Raw genomic sequence first — 21,188 nt, forward strand, 5'->3', positions numbered from 1 at the left:
ATCCCAACTCTTTTCTCCCTTCTCCTCCCCTCTTTCTTGTCTTCAATGGCCCCAATTTCTCTTTCTCCCTCTTTCTCCTGTCCTTAATTGTTTATATATATTAACATTCAAGAAACTAGATAGCTTGGTGCAGGTGACACCCTGTAATTTGACATCCTTGCTTTTCTCCAAGGAAGGAGAGAGATGCAATCTGTGGCAATCTACATTGTGTGTGTGTGTGTGTGTGTGTGTGTGTGTGTGTGTGTGTGTGTGTGCGTGCGTGTGTGGGTGTGCGCGCAGCATAATCTGGGGTTGTCACACGGCCCCATGCCACTCTCCATATGCTAATCAATGAATGAAGCTCTGCAAAGCTCTCGTCTGCCAGCCAAACCCCACACCTCAGTGCTGATATGTCTATTAGCCACATGTCAAACTCTCTCTTTGTTTCTGCCTCCTCCTGTCTCTCCCCACATCTCATTCCCTCCTCTCTCATTCAATCGTTCTTATTCTGCGCCGCTGTGTCTCTCTCACTCCCTCTTTCTATTTCTTTTCTTGGTAATTTATACAACTCTTCTCCTGTAACCCTCACTTCCCCTGCTTCTTTTTGCTTCCTGAATACTCACTCTGCACTGACAATTATCGTGCACCACATCTAATTTCATGAAGTGTACACTCTGCTTTTATTTAATGTCAATGACAGGTGTAGGACCTGATGGGATAGTTGTTCATGATTCAAGAATGAAGTTGAAAAATATTATATTATATTAACAAGTGCAGCAGATACAGTTCAAACCCATTTTCAAAGAATTTTGTTTCACCTTAGACAAAAAAACTGCATAATTTACATCCTCCTTGAAAAGTTATGGTTTTACTGTCATATCCCTTTCTGGGTTAAAAGAGTGAGAATCTTGTTTGGTAGGTGTGACAGGTGGTCTTATACTGCTAATGTGTCCAATACGACAATCCATACTGTCCACACGCAGCTCGTATCCTTCATCCTCCATGATCCAAACATCTGAGACAGTTAGTAAACACTGTCCACCATCCTCCTTGTTGTTGTTCCAGCCAGCCTTGCGCCCCCCCTGGATATTCCATTTGTCCTCTCTTTGTCAATTGCACTGACATTTTTGCCTGTCCTAGAATAAGATAGAATACAGTCATTTGAAATTCTGCAAATAAATATATAAAGATATATGGGTCAATGACGTATAAGGATTTAGAACAACTCAATTGTAGAATAATAAAAAACAAGCATATCTAATGCAGTAGTTCAAACATTCAGAATGTTGTGTAACTGAAGATCCATATTATACATTTGAAATTAAGTGATTTTAGTGGGGGTTTTTCAAGATTAATTGGCACTGGCCTTAAAAAGAGTCATGTGGTGCGACCATGATTCATCTTGAAATAAATCAATTTACTTAACACGCTTCACATCTTTTTTTTCTTTTTTTTCAAGTTTTCAGTAATATAAAGTGTTTGGAAACAAAGTATTTGAATTTTTTTTTTTTTTTTTTTTTGTAAATGATGATCTTTTATTTAGAAAAGATATTTCAAGATGAATCATGGTCGCACCAAATGACTTTTTTTTCAGGCCAGTGCCAATTAATCTTGAAAAACCCCCACTAAAATCACTTTCAAATTGTAATATGAATTGTCAGGTACACAACATTCTGAATGTTTGAACTACTGCATTAGATATGCTTGTTTTTTTATTCTAAAATTGAGTTGTTGAAAATCTTTATACGTCATTGACCCATATATAAAATATCAAGAGATTGTTTCTGTGAGCTTGGTAGCTTGTTCAGAGAACCATGAACACCTCCATAGCTATCCAAAAAGCCATAATACAATGACATTTTTCACATGCACTATCTATGCAATATGTGATTTTATGTATGCATAATAAAATCAATAAAATGATTTGTCCCTATGAATAATTAGATAAAATAAAGAACACACCTATAAGCGCTGACTTTTGATACAGCACAGGAATGCAAGGAAGAAGTACTTCTGCTTGTTCCGCTTTTATAAAACCACTCATCCTGTACCTCGGTGCTCCGCAACAGTAACCACCAGGAGATGAGATTCAGAAAAAGTCTGTCATATAGACAGACATGCTGACAGACAGGTAGAGGTGAGATAAAATGAGACGTAGTCATGCATTTGTCTTAATGCTTTTTGCAAGCTTTAAGACAAGATGACAGACAGACAGAGAGACAGACAGGTGTGGAACCAGGCAGACAAGAAGGCAAGCAGACAATTATTGGGGCAGTTAGACAGGCAGTCAGCCCTGGCATTTTGCTGCAGATAAGTAAGCTATCAGAGGAGGGGGATAAATAGCAGAGTAAAGATTGGTACCGGCCCCCTCAGAGAAGAGCGGGGGGCCACAATGCAGGCGTGGTGGGCAGATAGCCCCCTGCTCTCATTATACTCTGCCTAATCCAAAACGATGTTTACTCAGAGAGAGAGAGAGAGAGAGAAGGGCCACGCTTATCGAAGCCCTGCACAGTCCTCCAAGAGTGTGTGCGAGTGCATGTTTGTGTGCACGTGCGGGTGTGAGTGTGTGTGTTAAAATGAGCCTATTCCAATGGAAAAAGGGATCAGGAGTGTCTCCAAGGCAGACTCTGTTGGCTAGAATGTCGATGCTTATCACACACTGCCTGGCTCTTCTGGTGAAAGGCGAATAGGCTATCTAAACTGCCTATTCACAGCATGTGTGTTTACCATGGCAGCTCGGCAGAATGATCATTTCATAATTGCTATTATTATTGACATACTGGTATTAATAGTTCAAGCTTATATAAAGGCTGACCCAATCTGATTCATCAGGGAGCCAAAGTCCTTAAAGGCCAATCAAAAATCGTCAAATCTTTTTTAAAAACTTTAAAACGTAACAAAATGAAAACCGTAATATTTGTTTATTCCTGCAGCTTTTATGGTTTCAGTCTGAATGAAGTAGGCACCTAATTAATAGATTGAAAGAATGTTCAAGTGGCATGATGGTCCCTAAAAGGTTGAAGTGCTGTATCCTCTTAATGCTTTGTTGTTTTTGCCTCAGCAGCATCAACATTCTTGTTGCTGATTTCCTTTTTTTCACTGGAAATGTCTTTAAAGAACTGAATTATTTGATCTTGACCCTCTATGACCTGCAAGGCAAAGTTTTTTCAGATTCCACTCCAGAATAACTAAAAAATCAATTTGTAATCTTGAGAAGTTTGTGGAATAAGAAGTTTTCAAACGTGCCTCTGAAGAGCAGTACTACAGTTACCCTGCAGTAACCACATGTGGTGAGTTTTATGATAATCACAACAAACACAAATCAGTTTTTAATCCAACATGCATTGAAATTTAGACAACCAATGAAAGTGCTACCTGCTGCCCTTTCTGCCATTTATTCAAGTACCATGGTGTTGTGTAGCAGAGATCTTAAATAACACAAACCAGATACACTGATCATCTCTCTGGTGCTTCAATGTGGCAGATGCTCACACTCATACTCACAAATGCACACACATTTACCTCTGTACACAATCTTCTTCAATCTGTCTCTCTCCTTTTCTCTCTCTCTCTCTCTTTCTTTCTCTCTCTCTCTCTCTCTCTCTCTCTCACACACACACACACACATGCACACAGCTGGTCTTGTGAACTGTGTGTACCCTGTCTAGGCTGGCCGGGGTAATCCTGGCCTCCACTAAAGTAGCCGTGTGAGAGGACAGATTGTCAGTTGATCATGGCCAGCCGAGAGCCTTATCCCTTATTGGATCGGCCATGGAGGAGGCTTAGGAATTATCTGAGGCCTCGCTTAATGTGGAGACGGATCACCGCCACAGAGCCCGAAGACACGCTGGGCCTGAGGGGAGAGAGAGATGTGTGTGTGTGTGTGTGTGTGTGTGTTTGTGTGCGTGTGTGTATCAGTATGTAATAGTGGTAGAGGTGCGCATGTGTGTTTGCACAAAGCAACATCATGGCCCACTTAACCCCATCTTGACACCTCTCTCTCTTTCTTTCTCCACTTCCTTTCTTAGTCTATTTTTTTTTACCCAATCTTGTCCACCTCACCTCACCTTGCTTCTCCTTTCTCCCACCTTCTCTCTCTCTCTCTCTCTCTCTCTCTCTCTCTCTCTCTCTTTCTCTCTCTCTCTCTCTCTTCTTCTCTCTTCTCTATTCTTTCTATCCTAGACTCCATTTTTCTATTCCTCTAAACACCTTCCTCCTCAATACTCTTCTGTGCTCCTTTCCAACTTTTCCACATTCTCCCCTTTCCTGCCATTGCTTGCTTTCTTCTCTACTCTGATCATCCTCCTCCTCCTCTGTCACTCCTTTTACTCATCCCATCCTCTTGATAGCGTTTTACAGTCGCATTGTCTCCACAGCAGGAGACCTGACAGAGGCTGATGAAAGAAAGGCAAAAAAACAGACATTTTATTCTCAGGAGATAAAAGAAACGGAGCTAAATCGCTGCTTTGTTAAGGGAAGTTCTCCAACGGCTTAAATCTCAAAGCTCTCCTGTATAACTATAAACACAGCGGCCAACATCACAAATGCTTATCATTTCTAAATTGTAAAGCAAATACAAGGCTATTCACCTGGTCTTTGTAAACTGACCTTTGTGTTGTCAGAGACAATTTAAAATATGTCAGACCTTTTAAATGAAAACGCATTGCTCTTTTAACATTTGGACTGCATGAGAAGCACTTGAAATTTGTAAGCATTTAAGCAGCCTGAAAAGCAGCAATCAATATTGCTTTTAGCATCAGCAAGCTCAGTTAAGCATATCGGTTTCTTTCAAATCAAAGGGTTCAGGCTCTATTTAAACTCAATCAAAACAATATGTTTTGAATAATGTTGTCTTCATTATTAAACAACCAACACTGCCGTCAATGCAGTCAGCTTTTCCTGGTTAGGATTCCTTCAGTGTTCATCGTTCAGGAGGTTTTCATAGGAGCCAGATTACAGAGGTCTCCTCTTCTCCAAAACAGCTATACACACAGATTAAAACGGGTTAAAAAACACTGAATAAAGAAGTTTCACATAAAAAATCAATGTTTCTCCAGGACTGTTCAGCAGACATATGTCTGAGAGGGTCTATGTGTGAGCTGAGCTGACTGTAACGTTTTTCTCCAATGACTAAAATCCTTCTTGTGGTTAAAAGATATACTTAAAACAACCAAGATCTAAAAGTTTTATCATGAAACTGTGGCTTAAAATTGAATAAAAATGTCAGTTTCAACATTGACTCCTTGGTAGACACCATTGTGGTGGACAACCACGACGCTGACGCATTGGACCCAAGATGATCATCATCTTATCCGTATATACTCTTTGTTAGATGATACTGCCTTGTCTCAAGTACTGTGGCTTATGTAGTGAGTTATTTTAGGCAGTCTCTTCCCAAATTGTACTAGGATACTCCTAAAATATTTAAAATAGTCCTAAAGCTAATTCCCTATCCTGGGAATGCCTCAGGAGTGCTTGCAAGAAGTGGGCAGTGTTACCGGGTTAACTTTCTGGATAAGTAGCAGAAAGCGGAGGGGTGGGTGGATAATTCTGTCCCTATCCACATGATTACTGACAGCTACTGAGGCCAGATTAATGCTGAAATAATGGAATTGACAGGGTCATTCCCCGGTCACCAGGATGTAGGGGGATGAGGGTTAAGGACCATGGCATTATGCAATGTATTCAGTGGGTACCCTTAAGCAACCACAACTTAAGCAACAGGCGTCCAGCCTCCATTACTGTAACCCTAACCCAGTAAGTCTCTATCAGTTATCATGCCATAGTAAAAAAAAAAAAGTTAATGGTGAAATCAATGACATCATTTTCTGCCTTAGCAAGTTGGGTATATATGCATTACCAGTCAAAACACAATTTCTTACTCTATTGAAATATATCAGTCTTTAAGCAGAAATTACACAGAAGGGCTGTACATCAAATGATAATCCCAATTATGCTTCCCAGGGATATCTATACTAAGATCATGAATATATTTCATGTATAAAATGAACACATGTGCAGCAGACATGCAAAGCCACCATACATGGTACACATTTACATTTTCCAAAACACAGTTTTTTATCAAGACTTTTTGTAGTCATTCCTAAACTAACTTTAACAACCCAGAGGCAAGTTTACAATGTTTCTAGCACACAACAACTATAAGCCACACATATGGTTTTGGGGGTATAACACCATTGACAGGGGTCAGTGCCTGGGACTGATAACTATATTAAGCTGATACACGCACATACACACACACCTACACTGCTTCCTTCCTCATCTCGTAATTGAAGGTGAGAAATAATTTCATTATCCTCAGGAAGAGTAATCTGCTCTCTACTCTTGATCCTTTCATTTCCTACAGTGCACCTCGACCTAGGAGGCACACACACACACACAAACATACACATACTTATCACACATGCATGCACGCACGTACACAAACACACATCCGTAGTTCCTATCACCCTGGGCTATTAATGTTATTGGAGTTGGGGATTAACCATCAGATTCACATATGCTTTACAAAGCTTTATTACTTAGTGCTGTCTGTCTTGCTCTCTCTCACACTTATTGCATGTGTTCACACACACACTCACACACAGGCATCTAACTTTTTATGAGAAGAAAGTTAGTGTGGACACCAGTTAGCAGATGGAGACAGGCTCTCGGCAGAGACCATGAAAATACTGAAAGCCATATACAGTTTAGCACTTTACATTATTATGACTGGACTGAACATATTATCTGGTGTTATTTTTTTCTAGATATCACATTCACCGATATCCTTGAGGGATTGTGATTTAACAGGTACAGATGAACAATTCATCTAGGGATGTTTAAACCTGACAGAAGGATGCAGTAACATTTTTATTATTATACTTTATTGTCCACAATTTGTAAAATTATTTTTAGGTCCACCACACAGCGCTGAAAAACAACACTAAACAGGACAATTGACAATACATCAACAAACTTAAAATACATAAATACAGTAGAATATAGTTATAATGCAAAAATACACTACAATTAATTAGGAGAAGAGCTTAGTTTTTTGTGAAATGCAGAGTTGACTATGCATTCAGTATCCTAATTGCATTTGACATGACTTGCTGTACACATTTTTGGTGGCTCTTACTTGTCTATAGCACCTTTTAGAGTCAGTTTTTAGGGTGAGATGGTGCCACAATAACTTCTCTCCCTAATTAGATGCTTCTCATGACCTTGTACACATCATCAGAAGTCAACAGCAGAATGAAAAAAGAGGCTGGGTGGAGGGTCATCATTTTTCTTTTTCTGCTCGTGTTTTTGAACAGCTTAGTTTAATGTTGCATTACCACCCTCTACTGTTCATGATCTACCCAAGATGTTTTGGCTGCCAAGTGTCATTGTGACAGGCATCTGGGTGTAGAGGGGAGGGGCTAAACTGTTGTTCAGGGCAAAGGTTTGTGTCGGGACACAATTAGGTTTCATGTGAACATACAGTCTGAAGGGGAGGGGTCAAAGTTTAGGGGGGAGGGTCTAAGGCATACAATACACCTATTCTAGAGGATGAACAGTGTCCATGCTTTGTCCAGCAGAACAAACCTTTAATCATTTGTTCCTCTCAGTGTTGAACACTAGAATTGAAGAAACTTGTATATACAACACATTACATTTTTGCATCCCATGCTGGCTTGGCATACTTGTGAATAAAATCTCTAGGATTATAAAATTATATATATGTGTATATATATATATATATATATATATATATATATATATATATATATATATATATATATATATATATATATTATTTTTTATTTTTTTTTTTTCCAGTCAAGAAAAAAATGCTGCACTGACCAATGGGCCAGTTGACTGTAAAGCTTTTCATCCACTGTGTGAAAGATGCCTGGCTGAAGGGGAATAACAGATGAAATTTAAAAATGTCACCTTATTTAAGTCTTACATGTCTTGACACTCTCTAGATACACAGTATAGCTACTCTGGCTGTCATTGTATTTGTGTGTGTGTGTGTACACATATGTGTGTGTGTGTGTGTGTGTGTGTGTGTGTGTGTGTGTGTGTGTGTGTGTGTGTGTGTGTGTGTGTGTGTGTGTGTGTGTGTGTGTGTGTGCGCGCTGTCATGCCAAGACGTAGAAAGCGTGTTTTTTTTCTAATGGGGAAAAGGAATATTTGGACATTTTATCAATAGGCATTATTAAATCCTGCTTGCTTGAGCTAATCTTGGCGGACCGGAGCGAGGGGAAAGAGAGAGAGCGAGAGAGAGTGCGAGTGAGAGAGATAGACATGGAGAGGTAGAGTGAGAGAGCAGTGATGTCTGCCCCATGAGGTGAAGAGAGACAGTCTGTAAGCCGCTTATTATATCGACTACCACCTTTTCTCTCTCCTCTTCTAACCCTCCTTCCCTCCCCAGTTTTCTCTCGTTACCTCGCTCATTTTCTATCTCTTTCTCCCTCCCTCGCTTGCTTTCTCCATTCTTTATCCCCTCATTCTCTCTTCTCAACAACTCCTTCATATTATCACACACACACACACACACACACACACACACACACACACACACACACACACACACACACACACACATACACACATACATAAACAAATGTATATGTGCACACAAACACACACAGACACCAACAAGCTGAACCTTCTTGTTCAAAGCCAGAAGCAAAAAGCTGAAGTTTTATTCAAATGAATGTTTACTTCTTCTACTGCCAAGATGTGTGTGTGTGTGTGTGTGTGTGTGTGTGTGTGTGTGTGTGTGTGTGTGTGTGTGTGTGTGTGTGTGTGTGTGTGTGAGTGTGAGACTGCGAGAGTGGGAAAATAGCACTGAGCATGCAAGTGTGTGTGCTTTAGTGTGTGTTACACGCACAGCAGAAGGAGAAGGGCTGACAGTAGGTGATAAGCCAGACAGGCCTGCACGCTGTGATTATCACCCACTGGACCCCCTGTCACACACACACACACACACACACACACACACACACACACACACACACACACACACACACACACACACACACACACACACACACACACACACACACACTTGCATACACAGTGCCCAATGAGCGAGTGTGTTGTAAGGATTTAGGATAGACAGACGGACTGAGAGACAGAGAAGTCTTGGATCACAGGCAAGGTGGAAACCACAAGAGAAGCAAATGAATACAGACTGGAAAACACAATGCATCCAATTATGTTTCACTGGATACACCGATTGTATTTATTTGGTTTTATACCAATATTAAGGTTGATGTTGAGACACCTGAATCAAAGCACTTAAGAGTATTAGCATTAGAGATGCTAGATAAATGCCTGCAAATAAAGATCTGTCACTGAAATGGATGAACATCAGTCAGGCACCACAAAATGACTAAATCTCTCTTGTTCTCTCTCTGTTTTAGGTGTGTGGCCATCTGAAGAGGTGATGGCTCATTACTGTCTACAGAAAAGTCACATGTTCAAGTAAGTTGTCACCTCCATTTAAATCTGCTTACACCATCAAAAGACTCTGCTTCACCAAGCAAACATGGAGCATAATTGTGACAGATCATGAAAGTACGGTAGAGAAGTCACTTTGAGAGTGTTTTTCCTCTTCAGTAAAATGAAGGGAAAATTGAAAACATAAATTTGCCAGCAGGGAGGTGGAGGAGGAAGGTAAGGAAGGCAGCAACATCCTTGTAACAAACTACTGTTAAGAAATAAACATCCAATATTTTTCTTGACCATGAATTCTCACATTGTGTTAAATGTAATTACAACAAGATAAAATGTAACAATTCTTCCAAATTGAACCTGTTAATCTACATTTTAGCAGTGTAAAAAAATGCTTCAACACTGCCACTTTCTCCAAATCGGACTGGTTTCCGCTGTAAATACACAGTGCTTGTGATATTCTGTACCATTCCATGCCACGCTGTATTGTTCTGTGCTGCTCTTTCCCCTGTTCTTGTCTGTTGAGCACTGGCCCGCCCTGCGGCACAGGGCTGCAGAGCGCCCAGGCACCTTTGATTTCCACTCAAGGTGGAACGTCACCCTTTGATTTCCTGTTTTAACATTCAAGAGGCGGGAGGCGAGGAAAAGAGGGGTATTGATCAGAGCAACGTAGTGAAGGTCATCAAGAGAGGGAGGGAGGTAGGGAGGGATGAAAGAGGACAGGGGTACAGACAGAGGGAAGGTGAGATGAAAGGAGGAAGAGGATGGAGAGAGGGGTTGAATGAGCATGCAAGCTACAGGACTTTTTGTGTGTGTGTGCAGGTGTGTGTCTGCGTGTTTGTGTGTGTTTTCTAAGATTTCCTGCTGATTGAGCTTGTGCTTCTCAATGTTCAGTATTCAGCTTTCAGGTTGATGGTTGAATTGATATTTCTTGTCCTGCTGAGTTTGCTGTGTGTGTATATGTCCATGTTTATATGATAGCATGCGTGCGTGTGGGAGTGTGTTTATGTACAGTATGTGCGTATGTGTGTTTGTTGGTGCTAAACTGCAACAGTAGGTTTGGCTCAGCAAGGTGAATCTCACTCCAACTCTTCTCTGTCTCTCAGGGGTGCTGTGTGTGAGTTAGGAGGAGGTATGACTTGTCTTGCTGGGCTCATGGTAAGTGACAGACACACACACACACACACACACACACACACACACACACACACACACACACACACACACACACACACATCCACAAATGGATGGGGGAACATTTGTACAAAGCTCTTTAATTAAAACAAATTAAAAGACAGTGTTCAGATATGAAGCCAGTTTTTAGGATTAATAGGATTATCTTTGTATAAGATATGATTGCAATATGCTATTCTCTCTCTCTCTCTCTCTCTCTCTCTCTCTCTCTCTCTCTCTCTCTCTCTCTCTCTCTCTCTCTCTCTCTCTTTCACTCACTCACTCACTCACTCACTCACTCACTCACTCTCACACACACATACAGACGCACACACACACACACACACACACACACACACAAACACAATCACACAATCACACAATCAAACAATCACCAGACCACCTGAGTAGTGACACTGAGCTATATGAACTAGCTAGGGTCTTAAAAGCTGTCCTGCATTGACACTCACTCTGACACATACAGACGCACACACACACACACACACACACACACACACACATACACACTCACTGACACACTCAGTCAGCCATAGGGTTTATTAGCCAGGGTCTTAAGGGCCCCTCCACATAGCAGGCGTCAGTGTCCCATCGATTTGCTAGATGCCATTCTGTGTGTGTGTGTGTGTGTGAAAGCCTGGTTTTATCTCTTGGCAGTCAATACACCATGTTTTGACATTGGTGGCTTGAGATGGAATCCTTCCTTCACACCTATCCTTCTCCTCCTCCCTCCTTCATCCGTCACTGACACCACATTTTGAGGGTTTTTTCTCTGTTGTCCATGTGAGCATTTCATTAATTATTCCTTTATTTTTTGCATTTCTTCCATCCCTTCCACCCTGCGTTTTGTCATCCATCTGTTCCCTCCTCACTTCTTAAAGTTCCATTCTCTTCCACTTATTTTCTCTCTCTGTGATTTAATCTTTTCCCCCAGCAGTGTCCTGTTAAACTGCACTCTAGATTTCAGGATAATATTAGATTTAATACTCCATCTTCATGGCGTCAGTCTTTTTATGTGGGTGAGTCCAGGTGCAGATATAGATGACGAGAAAGGAATAAGATTTTATTTTTTTAAAGATATTTATTGCAGAGCATGGGGAATATAGACTGCAGGTAGCTGTGAGCCAGGAACTGAGTGTCAGGGCTGAGGGCAGAGCAGCAGGATTGACCAGAGGAGGGGCAGTAAACAGACAGCAGAGTCAGAACAGGTAGGACTGTAAGGGAAACAGAAAAAGGATGAGAACTGGAAAACAGATAACAAGAACAAATAGCAAAACCGGTAAATAATTTGACTTGAAGTGGAGTAAACAGAGCGGTGGCAAAGTGGAAGTGGCAGTGCTGAGTATTTGTAGAGGTCTTGATTATTGAGATGAGGTGCAGCTGGTGTGGCTCTGGTCTGACTCCAGCACACCTGCTTCCACTCAGACAATCACAGGCAGACACATGAGGAGAGAGAGAGAGAGAGCCACTGGGGGAGTGACAACAGGTTAGGGAGACACAGAATGGGATGTGGGGTGGGATTAGGGGTGGGTGCTAGGGGAGGTTGCTGAGGCAGATGTGACAAATCTTGACGAGTCCTTCACAGGAAGCATCCATTTACAATAAATTGCCACATGTAATCTAATGAAGGTATGTCACCTTAACATTCGTAGCCTGACCTGAAAGTAGATAAAATGATGCTTCTCTTAGCAGACTTCAAAAATTGTATTCAGGCCATTTCTGAATCAAGGTTAACCCTGTCTGTTCCTAACTCTCTACTCTGCTTTGAAAAGTGACTGACTGTATTGCACTGACAAGCCTGGTGGAAGTTGCTCTGAGGATGGTAATGTTATCCAGTCAGTTGGTCTGTCTGTCACATCTTGGCCGCAGACCGAAATAGCTCTCAACAACTACTGGATGGATAGCAATTGTGAGGCAGGTGGAGAGTTCCGGTGAGGAGAGAGAGTGAAGGAGAACGCTATGGTGAGAATGTCACTGCTAGAGAGGGCCTTTTAAGGGATTTTTTTGTACAGACATCCATGGTCCTCAGAGTAAATTTTGTTGACCTCCCCTCCCCCCACCACCCATGTGTGTTGCGTAATGACTGTCACTGTCTGATAAGGGCATGACATTTAAAAACAGGACAAAACAAAAAAGGAATACGTTTTTTCTCTCATTTTCTCTTCCAATATTTTCATCAACTAGGAGAAAGAGTTTTTTAAAAATAATTTTATGCATTAAAGTCATATCTTACTTTGATTATTAATATTTGGGTTTTTCAGATAGTACAAAACATTGTAGAGAACACGCACAACTACTTAAACATAACATAACATAAAATGTTTTTTTGGTTTCATTTCTAATTGCTTACTTCACAGTACCGTACAGGGTTTGACATGTTGATAACTTTTGTTTAGATAATTGTGTGTATTTGATTTAGCTTGTGTGGGGGGTGTAGGGGCAGGGTGTGGTGGTGGGGGTAGGTGTGGGGGCAGGGTGTGGGGGTGGGTGTGGGGGGGGTAGTAATCTTGGTAGGTTACAGGGTATATTGCTCGTGGGTTACCAGGTTGGGCTCCTGATCATTCAGCTGGATGCTCTGGTTCAGCCTGGAGGTCACTTCCCTCATTTGAGCAGATGGTGGGACGCACATCACGGTGACCCCCTCACACACCCTGCAGGGCCTGAACGTGTGTGTGTATGTCTGTGTGTCTTTGAGAAAGAAAGGGAGTGAAAGCATGCAAGTGTAAAAATTGTTTGTTTCAGAAAAATGTTATACATATATGCAATATTCTACATCATATGTTATCTATATGCCATACAATTTAAGATTATATTGAATTATCCAGATAGGATTTGTGTGCATACCAGCACAATAGCTACTTGCACTTACACTTACCTATGTGTTTATGCACACACACACACACACACACGCTCCTTAACAGAAATTGACAGCCTGACACAAACTTGCTGATATAAAAAAAGCATCTGCAAAGAAAAGAGAATATGAATAGATGGGGTTATAGTAAAGCACACACCTCTCTATCTATATCTCTCTCACACAGAGAGACACACAGCGCAGCACAAAGCTTTCTATCCATTCTCCTGTCTCCCTCCCTCTCCATCTCTCAAAGTCTGCACCGCAAAGTTATATGAAGGGCATCAGGCAGGCCCGGCGAGCCGAGTGCAGAGTGACAGCGGCGAACGGAGTGATGGCTCGGCCCGATAAACACCCAGCGTCAAATGAAAAGGCTCTGCGCTTGCCATCATCCCCTGTCACAATGCAATTACTGAACAGAGTGATAGCAAGATAGCAGCCCCCACCGCTAGCCACAATGATAAAAGTATTGACTGATTTGATTGAATGATTAAAATAATGCAGACATAAAAATGGGGTGAAGATAGAGAGGGAAATGGCAGGGAGGAGAGGGAGCAATGGAGAGAGAGGGTGGGGTGGGCTGGGCTGCCAAGAGTAAAGCTTTGTAGATATGGTTATGTCATTATTGTGTGTGTGTGTTCAGATGTTTGCTTCATCTAAGGGTGCTTTTGGTTTTGTTCTTTTGTTCTGTGTTGTTTCATTTCTCTGTCTCTTTCCTGTCTCTCTGTCTCTCAGGTTGCCATTTGTGCTGACGTGAAGGAAGTTCTGCTATCAGATGGGAACGAGAAGTCCATTCAGAGTATCCTTTCATCGTCCCCTCTCCTTCTCTCTCTGTCTATCTCCCTTATCTCTGCCTCATTCCTGTGGCTTACATTTATTTATATGTATTCATATGGATTTGTGTCTGTGAACATTTTTGTCTTTCCTATTGGGGTTTCAATTAGGACACTTGCTGTTTTTTCCCATACATGAAAATAACGTGATAAATTGACGTTATAGATTACACAACACATGTGGCTCTCAGATATTACAGTCTGCATACATTTTCTTTTTACATTTAATATGTGAAAAAAAAACACATGACCATATGATACAGACATATGGGTCTTGGACACTTATAAAACCTATGAAACTTTTTTCCAAGTGAAGCACAAGATTTCAGAAGTAAAAATGTGAATTTCCCATATTCTTTTTGAGGGCATAAAATGTGTATACAAGAATAAAATAATTGCAACCCCTCCAGTTGTAATATCCTAGTATCATAGTTAATCAGCGTAATCAATCGTAAATCAACCTCCCAGTTGTTACTGCCTATTAAACATCTAAAACATCTTAATTAAAGTGTTGCAATCCAAACCATTAATATTGCTAATAAATTCTGCTAGAATGTTAATGTCTTCCACACCATGGTCACCTGGATAATTTCTCATGTAGTCTCTTTTGTCAAAGCACAGTCACTGTACAGTGACACTTGGAGGTGGGATCATCAACAGAAAGTAGACAGTGTGCTCTGAAATCAGAGATGGGGTTGGAGTGAAGGAAGAATAGGCGTCCACCTCTTTTATCTTTAGGCAAAAGCAGCAGATGGGGCACCCACAGCGACAAATACCCAGCACCAGCGCTCAACATGGCATCTACCAATCCTAGCTGCCCACAATGCCATGTTAAGAGCACAGTAATTGCCATCCTGTCAGATTTTGTTTGAGACTTCATCTAATGCTAGGGTTAGGGCTTGCTGAGTGTTTTTAGAAGTAGGAACAATCAAGGTATGTTTAAAATGTTTTTTTGTGTAGTTAAGGTTTAGGCCTATAATTAAGTTTTTAGGGCAAATCTTTAGGTGAGATTTTTTTACCAACATTTGTTCTTTGAGTGGGTTATTGATCAGCTCTGTCAGCTTACAAACCATCTTGCTTTACTCTTCTTTTCTACCCATTGTACACTTCTTGTCTGATCTTCTTTGTACCCTATTTTCTTTCCATCTTCTTTCATCATTCCTGTCCTTTTTCTCCCATCCTTCCAGATCTTACTTTATTCACTCGACAGCTACATAAACAAGAAAAAAATGAAGCTCTGACTTGCCACAGTTGTTTCACAAAAGCAGGAAATATAAATATACATTTCTTCCCCATTGACCGATACAGCACTTCCATATTTAGCTCTGCTTACAATATCTCTGTCTGAGCTGGCTACAATGCTCCTTTACTGATCACAATAAGACCACAATAACATTATGGAGCCTGTAAAATGCACACACACACTTGGGCACACAAACAATACACCATTGACCGACTGCTTTGTTTCACAGAACAAACACATAGAGAGAATTGTAAGTGAAATCATAGCAAGAATGGATCGAACACACACAGACAGAAAGAGGGAGGGTTGAGAAAGACAGATAATTTGTTCTGGGCTCAGCCAAATTGGCCCATTCACATACTGTAGGCACTGTGTGGCGTTTCCTCTCGCTGAGGGAGCTGTTGGTCTTATCCTTGTGCTAATGGCCACTGTTTTGAATGAATTGTGTGGCTGGTGTTACAATAGAAAGAGATAGCGGGTTGTGATATGGCTCAGTTCTATACAGTGAAATAGATGAGAAGATACGTGGAAAGAGAAGTCTTGAATAGACAACATAAATTCCAGATTTTGTCCCTTTCTTTAGAAGTTTTTGACCTCATGCATTGTGTACAAAACACACAACACAGAGAGCAGAGACTCTTCTGCTGTGACCTTGAATACTCATGTTGAAAATCAATTGAAATGTTCCATTAAGAATGATTGATGCATGTCATTGGCTGTTACGTGTCTACTTTAAGAGATGGGAACAAATATTCCTCCACTTTAATGTTCAATAGTACTCAAAACAAAACTCTCTTTCTTTTGCCTTTTTCTTGTATGTGTCTTGTGTGTGTGTGTGTGTGTGTGTGTGTGTGTGTGTGTGTGTGTGTGTGTGTGTGTGTGTGTGTGTCTATGTGCGTGTGCGTGCGTGCACGTGTGTTTTCAACATGTATGTGTTTGTGCCTGTGCTGACCTCTAACCCAGTGGTGTACTGCTGATGAGATTACAGTAAGCTGGTCTGCTCTTCGCCCTGTCATCCCTATGCATAACACACTGATGCACAGGTGTCCAGTATGTGTGTGTGTGTGTGTATGTATGTGCTTGTATAAATGTGTGCTAACCTACATATTATTGTGTATCCGTGTCTGCGAGGCCTCTTTGATTTTGGATTGGCTCTCCAGCTATCAATCCATCCATCGACTCATCACGCATTCCTGCTCTCTCTCTCTCGCTCGCTCTCTCAGCCCTCTCTATCTCGCTCATTCTCTGTCTTTGTCGATTGGATTTGTCTCAGCTCTTTGCAGGCATTAAAGACAAGGAAATCCTAATTGAATTGCTTTGCAACTCCACAAGCCAGTGTATTAATAGACAACTTGACATCAATCACCCTGCCTTTGCGTTCATCTGCAAGTGTGTGTGTGTGTGTGTGTGTGTGTGTGTGTGAGAGTGAGAGAGAGAGAGAGAGAGAGAGTGATGGTGTGAGTTTGTGTATCTGTGGTTAAAAGCCTTCCCATTGATCCAGCTTGAGTCTGCTGTGATCTGCTTCTGCGGGGTGGCTCTCTATCCCTGGAGATCATCTCTGCACACTCATTCTGTCTGTATGTGGGTGTCTACCATGTGTTTTAACATAAAGATGGTCTAACTTAAAGTTTGTGTCTCTTCATGTTGCTCTTTTGGAACATGACACACCACTTCAAAAAGCGTGAAGCTAATATCTTTTAATGGGGTGGTTAGCAGTTTTAATAACCTGATGAGTATCTAAAGATCAACGTTTCATTTTTCAAACATGCTATTATTCACCCAAAGAATCTATTTGGCAGTAAATTTTCTTTAGAAAAAAAGATGATTTGAATAAGAAAAAATATATGGACTTCAAGGGTTCAATGCATATTTTACAACATCTTGTATAAGTGTTTGTTTACCTGAACATCTGTGGCTGTAAGTGAAAAGTTAAATTCATATAATATCTCTTCGTATCTTTATACATTTTTCCACAGTTGGTTATGTTTTGTGAGTGTTTATAATGGATCCTTGACTGCAGCACGTCAGATGTACGAGGGCTTATTGAGAGAAACAGGCAAGCTGGAAAGTTTGGGTCGACGCATGTATCTACCAGGTGAGACCACTTTTTTAGTTATACATGGAAAGATATGTACATGACCTTTATTCTGGGGTTTTTATCAATGCAGGACTTCTTGTTGTATTAACATTTTCAGCTGGAAGTGCCTCAAACGTTTCTGCAAAGTGCTGTCTTTGTTTGAAGCCCACATCATGTTGTGCTGCAGGACAAGCAAACACAACATATGTTGTGTAGCAGATGTTTTTATCCAAAGTTCCTTGAACTCGTACATTTATGGTTTGGATTGTCCACAGTGGGAATGTAAAATCCTAACCATGGCTGTAGCCCAGTCATACTCACCACAGGCACAACAACTAACTAACCCTCTCTTTTTAATCAAGTACATTTTTGGAAGATGCATTCAGGATTGAAGTACTGTAGTTCATGACATGAAACATTAGCAAACATAAGAACTACAAGAGAAATAAGTGCATGGTTAGTAAGGACACAAAGCAACACAATAGGTAAGAGAAATACACTCACCGTTTCCCAATTTAGACACCTAAACCTAATAATTATTAATTATTATTAAGTACCATTGTCAAATAATCATATTTTATGAGTGATGGTTGTGGCCCATCATTAGACGGAGAACTCCTTGTATAATTCTCTTAATTAAAAGACAATTAAATCAGATTTTTTATCTTGAATCAATTTATCAACTTTTTTTTATTTGAAAAATTAATGTAAAAACAAAACAAACCTTGTTAGCTACATACTGTAACACCCATTCTTCAAAGTAGAATAATGTGTGTCTGCGTGTGTGCGCACAGCCATCCAAGCAAACTGATTCCCTTTGATAGGGAGTTCTCATCCAGAAACCATCAAGAACTTTCGTTAGCACACACACACACACACACACACACACACACACACACACACACACACACACACACACACACACACACTTCATATGCAAGGACAGCTAAAACATAGTTAATTGTTGTCCCTGTCTCAAAAAAGGCATTTTGCCATTGACTGACTGTTTCGCTCCCCTACCTCTTCACTCTCTCTCTCTCACTCACTCTCTCTCTCTCTCACTCACTCTCTCTCTCTCTCTCTCTCTCTCTCTCTCTCTCTCTCTCTCTCTCTCTCTCTCTCTCTCTCTCTCTCTCTCTCTCTCTCTCTCTCTCTCTCTCTCTCTCTCTTTCTCTCTGTCTCTATGTTCCTCCCTCCTGTGCATATTTACACGAGTGGAAGATGGAGTGAAAAAGTAAACGTATAATTAGGCTACATTACTTTGATTGTTTTCTTTTCAGATTATGCCTGCTGTCATTGCCGCACCGCAAGAGAGGGCGAAGGGCACGATGCGATTGGACAAGGGGAGGGGGAGGGAGGGGCATGTCGCGTGATGGTGTGTGCACTTGTATGTGTACTGTATGTGTGTGCGTGTTGGGACCTCCTGCCGCGAATCGAGATTGTGTTTCTAGCAGGGCCTAATGTTTTGTTTACTGAGTGTTAATAATGCCTAATTAATAATCGTCCAATCTGCCTGACAGTCTGATAGAGAGAGATAGGGAGAGGGGAAAATGGTGTGGAAAAAGAGAGGAGGAGGAAGCTCAGCTACTCTAACAGTGCATGGCATCAGCACAGCCTTCACACAACCTGCACCAACCACATTATTGCTAAAGAAAAGAAAAAAATTACAGCAACAACAGGACATTGACCACAAAAACTCAAACTAAACTGGTTTACACAGACAAATTGGGGAATTCAAATAACAAGTCAGTTCTGCTGACAACAAGAGCAACACTTCCTGGTCAAATGGCAAGAATTGTAACTCACTCTCCACCAAAATGTAATATTTACTTGAGGGGAAAAACTGAAATTGCCAGGAAAAACAGAAAAATATGTCCCAGCCTGAGGGAAAACCAACAGAAAAATGAATGATTATTTTTACTATTTTATCTCTTGTCTTCCAAGGTTTTCACCGTTACCAAGATACCTTATCCTATCACATAACATATATTTTGTAGGTGTAGTGATGTGCATTCTACTTGTTGTCTTTTTCTTACATTCAAAATAATTATACATACATTGTAATCTTGGTAGAATCTGTGTTGGCAATATTTTTGGAATTGTACTTATGTATGTATATATGTATGTGTAATAAAGGCTCATTTAAATTTGAACTTGTGCTTGAAGAGACACATCAGGAGAGAGAGGACAATGGAAATATTGAACAGTGAGATGTGTGTATGGAGGTTGTGTGTGTGTGTGTGTGTGTGTGTGTGTGCTTTAGTGTGTGTATGTGTATGTGTATGTGTATGTGTATGTGTATGTGTATGTGTATGTGTGTGTGTGTGTGTGTGTGTGTGTGTGTGTGTGTGTGTGTGTGTGTGTGTGTGTGTGTGTGTGTGTTCACATGGTATAAATGTCAAGTGTCATGTCAGAAGCTCTCTCTCTTTACCTTACAAATGACATGTCTTCCCTCCCGATGTTTTCTCCAAATCTCTACTGAAGCATAAAAACAGTGGGGGACAGAGAGAGAGAGAGAGGTGCGAGGGAGAAAGAAGCTCAAAGTGTTGAGAAGAGTGAATAGAAGCAGTGAAGGACAAACGACAGACAAACTGCTTTTGCTCTCTGTGCAGTTTCATGAACACTGGCCTTCTACTGTCGCCAGCGCTGCAAATACTAAACTTTGATCTTTGTTTTATGTGTGTGTTACAGGGTGGTGAGGTGGGACTGTGAGTCGGACATTTCAGCACTCGAGGGTCACTTTGACATCGTCATGTGTGCAGACTGGTAGGTTCACACACACACACACACACACGCACACACAATACCTTTATCTCTGTGTGTGCGTTCAAGGCATTAATTATCACTTTTGTGTGACAGTTCTTGCATGGCCCCCCACTAGCACACGGACCTTGCCCACACATGCACACACTCTCAGACATACACACATACATATGCTCAGATGCCTGCCTGCCTCCATTTTACACCAAATTGCCTCGTTTTCATGCTTGGTGTCCCAGCAAATGGATGACTTAGGCAAATTGCAAATAATTGCGCCTTGACAAGGAAAGAGACACAGTAAGATAAAGAAAGAGTTGAGGGCGGATGGAGGGAGGAGTAGAAATGGAGATTGAAATGGAGAGATAGAGCAACATAAACATAACAATTAGCCCATCTGTCATTGAAATGTAGATCTTCTGGCCAATCAAGAATTAAATCTTTTTTATCCCTCAAATGTCCTGTGTGAGTTAAAACACATTATGATTTTTTTTTGGGCACCCTGGACATTCATTTGGCCTCAACAAGATCCAGGACAAGCATTAGATGACTCTCACCTTGACTGGTGATTTTGTTGAACGATGGTGGAGTGAGAGGACTCAGAGGAAGCCTCCATCATCTTTCTGGTGGTAGTCCAAAACTCTGCAGTGCCACCAGTGGATGAGATTCACCCTGAGATGCACACACCTGCACACCCACACACACATGTACACACTGGGAAGACTGACATGCTGTTGGTTGAAGCACAAGTACTTGTACTACTTTCCAGCTTCACAAACACCGTGAACAAAAACAGCCTGTGTA

General features: G+C 41.0%; 1 protein-coding gene across 1 annotated transcript in view; it reads left to right on the forward strand.

Annotated features, from left to right (window-relative positions):
- The window catches only part of camkmt (calmodulin-lysine N-methyltransferase), a 107,993-nt gene that overhangs the window by 67,746 nt on the left and 19,059 nt on the right, over positions 1-21,188 (forward strand). The window contains exons 4-8 of the mRNA XM_062431054.1: positions 9,399-9,459; positions 10,536-10,587; positions 14,210-14,273; positions 17,579-17,645; positions 20,319-20,393. Coding sequence (XP_062287038.1) covers positions 9,399-9,459; positions 10,536-10,587; positions 14,210-14,273; positions 17,579-17,645; positions 20,319-20,393 — 319 coding nt within the window. The remainder of the gene's footprint in view (positions 1-9,398; positions 9,460-10,535; positions 10,588-14,209; positions 14,274-17,578; positions 17,646-20,318; positions 20,394-21,188) is intronic.

The sequence above is a fragment of the Scomber scombrus genome, chromosome 12 (assembly GCF_963691925.1).
Source record: "Scomber scombrus chromosome 12, fScoSco1.1, whole genome shotgun sequence".
In the NCBI taxonomy this organism is placed as follows: domain Eukaryota; kingdom Metazoa; phylum Chordata; class Actinopteri; order Scombriformes; family Scombridae; genus Scomber; species Scomber scombrus.